The following is a 6,386-nucleotide window of genomic DNA, read 5'->3' as shown; positions in this document are numbered from 1 at the left end:
CTCCCGGTGGACCCCGCATAAACCTCCCATCTGTACACGCTGCAAACGTTTTCCTCCTGCCTGGCTTGCCTTTCACAGCCTCTGTTAGGACCTCTCCCTCTCTTTTCGGGTCTCCAAAGCTTTGTTTTTCATATTGCGCCTCACGGTCTGTAGGGAACTACGTGTGTGTGGTGTGAGGTAGGGACATCAGCGTTCGCACCTGTTCCACACGGTGGGATCCGTTTATCCAACGCCCCCCCCCACCCCCCCCCCCCCGCAGCTGCTCTTGTCACCTGCAAGGCGCGTCTGCATTTCCGCTCCTGCTCAGAGCTGTTCCTGGGCCGGCCACGCCATCTCCCTCTCTCTCTCTCTGCCCCTCCCCTGCTCACACTCTGTCTGCCTCTCTCTTTTTTTTTCTCTCTCTCAAAAATAAACATTAAAAAAATATTCTAGTTCGTTAATTTCTGCTCTTTATAATTGTTTAGATTTTAATTTCTTTAGGCTATCTTTCCTGTTTCTTGACTCACATGCTTAGCTCATTTATTTTCATTGTTTTGTTGTTGTTTAAGAAACCCACCCAACGCTCTAGACGTTTCTCTCTGGATTTCTTTAGCTGCCCTGTCTTTGTCCACGCAGGCCGCTATAGCAAAAGCACCAGACATTGCTTTCTCAGAGTTTCGAGGCCGCAAGTCTGAGATCACCTCGCCAGCAGGTGCGGTGTCTGGCGAGGGCCGTCTTGTCGCTGTGTCCACACCCGACGCACGGGGTGAGGCAGCCCCCTGGGGTCTCTCCGCAAGGGCACCGATCCTATATCTGGGGACCCCACCCTCAAGGACCCACTCGCCCCAGGGGCCCCACCTCCTGACGGCATCATGGAGGGGCTAGGGGTTCAGCAGAAGAATGTGGGGGCCACAGCACGGGACACGATTCGACACCCAACCTGTTTATAGTCTTTCTAAATACGCTATACTTTTCTTGTGATTTCCTCTCAAACCACGAGCTGTTTGGTTCTGAAGTGTGGATTTTCTCTCTCTGCCACCCTGTTCACCGCGGGCCCTCGCGGCTTTGCGGCCACAAAGGGCACGCTCTTTGTATTGCTTCTTGAAATTTGCCGCATTACCCGCACGTGGACACTTTGCGGCTCTTCCGGAGCGAGATTCTTCGGCCGTGAGACAGGCCTCTATCGTCTTGCTCTGGAATCTGCTTCGCGCGCACAGCCTCTCACCCCTGCGTGCCTCTGCTCCCGCGGAAGGGTGTGACGACTCCCGTGTGACCGCGGGTTCCTGCAGCTGCTTGGCCTTTTGGGTTTTGACCCAGCCTGTCCTCAAGGTCGCGACGGTCGTGCCTTCTCGGTCGACTGCTCCTTCAGCTGTTTTTGTGCTGGTTCCCCTTGCGTCCCTACTAACGCTTTTCGCCTGAAAGTGTGTCTGGTCTGTCCTGCTCTGCTGTGACGCGGGGGGAGTCGGATGTGACGTGGCCAGACCAGAGGCGGTGTGTCCCCGGCGGCCTCGCGGGCCGCCTCTGCGTTCTCCGGGCTCCCGATGTCACGTTTGCGCGTGTGTGTGTGTGCACATCACACACATCCCCATTTCCGCCTGCCCGTCGTGGTCCTCCCCTTCCGCGTCTCGTCTGTCACCGCTCCGCGCAAGGCGTCCACGCACACGTCTTGCCAGGAGGGTGGACGACCCCTTTGAGTCGTTCCCACACGCCGGATACTTCCTTCTCGATGCTGAATCTGGGGTCGGGTAGCCTGCCCGGGATACAGGAGGGTCTGCGAGACCCAGCCTGCGTCCTCTCTCTGGCGGCCGGCACGCCAGCCGGGCTCGCTTCCCTTCCCGATGGCATCTGCTACTGTGTCTCTGGCCCGTGGCGCAGACCTGACGGGTCCATGGCGGTCACCCAGAGTTGTTCAGTCCTACAATAACGATGTTTTATCCGCTTCACTGCAGAATTGGCCACGGTTGATGGCTGGGAGCGGTAGACTGTCCGTGCCAAGCCTCCCGGGGGACCCGGGCCGAAGAGTATAAAGTGTGGCTGTGCGAAGGGCCGGCGCAGCCTTTCGGAGCCCCAGTGAGCACCTGTCGGCAGCCGTGAGCACGTACCCCTAGACATGAAGGCCCTGCTCCTGGCTGTCGGCCTCGGCCTCATCACCGTCCTCCAGGCCCAGGATCCCCCGGCCTCGGGCGAGGACATGACGGCCGTGAGGCTCGGACGGGGCAGGGTGGGCTGGAGGGGGCGCAGGGAGGCGTGAGACGTTTCAGGCCCAGGCACTGACCCCTGCCCCTGAGGCAGTGGTCAGACAGAGCAAAAGGGGTCTGTACCAGAGGACCCCCAGGGTGGAGGGCACCTGTGGAGGCTGGCAGCTGGCACCCGGGTGCTGGGCGCCGGCTGGGGAGGGTGGCGGGCTCGGAATTGCGGTGTGCCTCCAGTCCCGGGGGTCGGGAGGGCCTGGGCCCGCAGAGGGGGAGGGGGGCCCTGGGGGGGTGGTTGGCCTGTGTCCTGAAGAGAGGGCACCTTCTGCAGATGTCAGGAAAATGGTACCTGAAGGCCATGATCACAGACCGAGAGACATCCCAGAAGAAGCCGGAGTTGGTGACTCCCATGATCCTCACGGTTCTGGAGGGGGGCAACCTGAAAGCTGAGACCACCTTGCTGTGAGTGTCAGCTGTGGTGGCCCGTGACCTCCCTCAGCAGCCCCCTACGTGCACACGCACCGCGAGGCCAGCATCTGGGTGCGGCGGGCACAGGCCACACTGTTGTCTTCCTCACGCTCAGCACGGGGCAGCTTTGGGGGGACCCTGCCGTGGGAAGTGCCTCACTGCGGGGGGGGCACCGGGGAGGGGAGAGAAGCCCCAGACGGGACCCCGTGGGCTTTGAGGGGCAGCGCTGGCTGATTAGGGGTGAGACACCCACATCCCCTCCCCTGGGAGAGCCCCAGGGAGCTGCCCCACGTGGCACTGGGGGCCCGGCCGAGACTTGGGGTGGGAGATGGCAGCTGCCCAGTGGGCCGGCCTCAGACCCGGGGCATCACGGGGCCCTGGCGAGAGGCCACACCCACCGCAGCCCCTCACGTGGCTTCTGTGTTCCAGGATAAATGGTCAGTGCAAGGAGGTGGAACTGATCCTGGAGAAAACCTCTGAGCCCAACAAATACATGGCCTGTGAGTCCTGGAGCCTCCACCGGGCAGTGCGCGCCCCCCCCCGCCCCCCCCCCCCCCCCCCCGGCCCCGGGAGACGGGGCAGTGACATGATTCCAATGGGGACTCCCGGCCTGAGAAGCCCCGCTCCTATCTGACCCCTAAATGCCTGCCGTCTCCTCTCATCGGTCAGTGTGCCTCACAGATATGAACACCAGCCCCCAAGCACTGGGTGTGACAGATCTGTCCCCGGGGGGACTGGCCTGTCCAGAACGTTCCCATTATGGCTGTGCCCACGTCAGGGGTAAGGGCTGAGCTCCCCACGCCCCAACCTCTTCCAGCCCCACAGCCCGAGACTTCTCCGTGACCCGGTGTGCAGGGGCTCGGGCCAGTGGGGAGGGACCTGGGGGGGAGCCCGGAGCGCGTGGAGGCCGGGGGGGTCTGCTAAGCTGGACCCGGGTGAGCGCTTCTTTCCGGAGAGCCACGTGGCTTCTCCCCGACGTGTGCACTGTCCTCCCGCAGACGGGGGTAAGCGTGTCGTGTACATCAAGCCGACAGAGGTGAAGGACCACTACATTCTCTACTGTGAGGGCGAGATCCAGGGGAAGCAGGTCCGAATGGCAAAGCTTGTGGGTGAGGCTCACACATCCAGGCGCTGCCCACCTTCCCCTTCCTTCTCCTGGGAGGAGCCGCTGCCTTCGGGCTGCTTTTCCGGAAGGGAAGCATTTATCCCCATCCCCAGAGGTTGGGCTTCTGGGTCCCAGCCTGGGTCTCTGCAGTGGAAACCCAGAGCACAGGGACTCGAATGTCACAAATGTCACGGGGCAGGCCCCGCTGTGCATGGGGACAGCTCCGCTTCCGGTGGGGGGCGGGGTGTCTCTGGGGCGGGAGGGAGAAGAGCTCTGTGGGCAAGGGGGCCTGCCCGGGAAGGAAAGGCCAGCTGCCAGCCTTCATTCCTGGACAGGTGGCTCAAGGAGGCATCGGGAGGTCGGCACCACCCCTGCCCGGTTACAAGAGGCCCCGAGAGGGTCTCCTGAGAGCTCCCCGTGGCCCAGAGTTGCAGAATGTCAGTGCCTCAGACGGCCTGGGCCCCAGGACCAGAGAGGCCGTGCATTTCCTCTGTGGCGCGAGGGTCCAGCGGCCTGGGCGGGGTGGGGGGGGGGATCCCCAGGGTGTTTGTGAAGAGTGTGCTTCTTCCCGGGTCTGCCGCTAGGAGGCCACAGCATCCCGGCTCTGCCTTTTCAGCCATACTCCCCCCCCCCCCCCCCCCACCGGCCGAGGGCCTTCCGGTCCAGGCCCCACGCGGGTGTGGGGCCTCCCTCCGCCCAGGCTGGGGTAGACACGGCAGCGGCTCCGAGTGGGGCCCCTCACCCTCGGATCTCCTGGTTTCACCCACAGGAAGAGATCCCGAGAGCAACGAGGAGGCCTTGGAGAATTTTCAGGAGTTCTTAAGAGACAAAGGATTCAGCCAGGAGATCTTCTTTCCCAAACAAAGCGGTAGGAAGGGCGGCTTTGCCCAGTGCTGCCCACTCGCCCGCACGGTGGATGGGGACACACTGTGTCTCGTTTTGGCTTGGCTCTCTCCGGGGCGGTCCGAAACCTTGGCCGGTGAGGGGCCTGGGCGCTGACCGACTCCCTACCATCTTCTGAATCACGTGTGTTTTCTTCTGTCCACAGACACCTGCCCTCCCGGGACGGATCAGGGTAAGTGAGCGGCTGCAGAGGACGCCTGCGAAAACCACCTTGTTGCTGGGGGGATTTCAAGAGGCCATCTGGTCTGCCCCCCACCCTGGATCCCCCCTCCCAGGCCAGGCAAGGGGACTCCCTGCCCCTGGAGTCATCCTGGCACGTGGGCGTCGCCTGCACATTCGGTCTCATCGGGTGAGCCCCTGGGCACTTAGGAAGTCCTTTACGGAGAGCGGGCAGGAGACATACCTCCCGACATGCCCGTGCGCTGGCCAGCAGGTGCGAAATCCCTCCTCGCCCCTGAACAGTCATGGTGACTCTGTTTACCCAATGACTTGCTTAAAAGGTTCAGAGATATGGCAGCCATGTGCCGGATACTTCAGCTCTCCTGGGTCTCTCACTGGAGTTTTAGGGACTTGCCTAGTCCCTAGTCACCTGCCCAGGTGCTGGCAGAGTCAGGATCCAGACGTCTTCCCGGTTCCTCCTTTGCTCTCCCCCATCCTTGGACTGAAGCTGGCTTGTCACATGTTCACACCTGGCCTGGGAGCCTTGGGGACAGCCCCAAGGGGACAGCCCCTGGGAAGCTGCCCCTTCTGATTGTTCAGGCCCAATGGCTGGAGCCCCCCGTGGGCCCACACTTGTACCCCACAGTGGCCCCCCCCAACCTGCACCCGTACCCCACAGAGGCCCCCGCCATGGGCCCACACCTGCACCCCACAGTGCCTCCCCCCAGGCCTTCCCCCCCGGCCTCACTGACACCCCCTCCTTCCAGAGCCGGAGGCGTGAGGAACGGATCCACTGCAGCCCCGGGGCGGCACCACCAGGACCCTCTGTCCTGCAGGACATGGAAGGAAGCCCTGCCCACCGGGCCTGGGCTCGCCCCGCCCCTCCTGCCGCCCTCCCCTCCCCCCTCCCTGCCCCACCCCTCTCCTGTCCCCACATAAAGAGCTTCTGCAATCACTGCTGACTGTGTGTGGGGCCCCTCGCGTGGGCTGGGGTCAGGGAGGGCGGCCAAGCCAGGCAGGGAGGACGCGAGGGCACCCGACGTCCTGGTTCTCGGCGGTGGTGCGGCGGCCCAAGGGGCGTGGGGGTGTGGGCGGAGGGGTGGGGGTGCGGCTCTGCCCAAAGGTCCTGTGGGGGCTTCCCGCGGGGCCGACGCCACAAAGCTCAGGTCCTGGGTGGTCCTGAGGTTGGGGGTGGGGGAGGTCCTGGTCCACGGGGCTGCACGAGTGAGACTCGTCAGGCTCGGAACAAAGGGGAGGGTCTGCCCCAGGTGGGCATTGGTCCTGTATCCGGGCAGCCTGCACGGGGCAGCGGGGGCCGGGGGGACAGCAGCTCAGAGCAGGGGTGCGGCTCGGGCCTGAACCTCGTCAGGGCCAGCGGGCCAGCCCCCGCTTCTTAGGCTGCCACACCTGACCTCCCACGGTCCCCTGGGGCCTGGAAGCTTGTCAGGTCCCGGGAGCGGAAGTACGGACTCAGACACCTTCAGGGCTCCCGGTGCTTTATAAGATTTAAAGATTCTCTGAGGACACCACACCACAGAATGAGACACAGCGACACTCGGACATGAGAAGGGCAGTGGCTA

General features: G+C 63.4%; 1 protein-coding gene across 1 annotated transcript; it reads left to right on the top strand.

Moving 5' to 3' along the window:
• Nucleotides 1-2,017: 2,017 nt before the first annotated feature.
• On the top strand, nt 2,018-5,741 carry LOC109258830 (major allergen Can f 1-like). Its single transcript, XM_019435996.2, has 7 exons — nt 2,018-2,179; nt 2,503-2,633; nt 3,069-3,139; nt 3,638-3,748; nt 4,514-4,612; nt 4,793-4,819; nt 5,574-5,741. The coding sequence occupies exons 1-7, from the start codon at nt 2,090-2,092 to the stop codon at nt 5,585-5,587; spliced, it is 543 nt and encodes a 180-aa protein (XP_019291541.2). The 5' UTR covers nt 2,018-2,089; the 3' UTR covers nt 5,588-5,741.
• The last annotated feature ends 645 nt before the right edge of the window (nt 5,742-6,386 follow it).

The sequence above is a fragment of the Panthera pardus genome, unplaced genomic scaffold (assembly GCF_024362965.1).
Source record: "Panthera pardus isolate Hobbes unplaced genomic scaffold, ASM2436296v1 HiC_scaffold_20, whole genome shotgun sequence".
NCBI classification, from domain to species: domain Eukaryota; kingdom Metazoa; phylum Chordata; class Mammalia; order Carnivora; family Felidae; genus Panthera; species Panthera pardus.
Note: the sequence above shows the minus strand (reverse complement) of the source record. Positions and strands in the feature narration are given on the sequence as shown.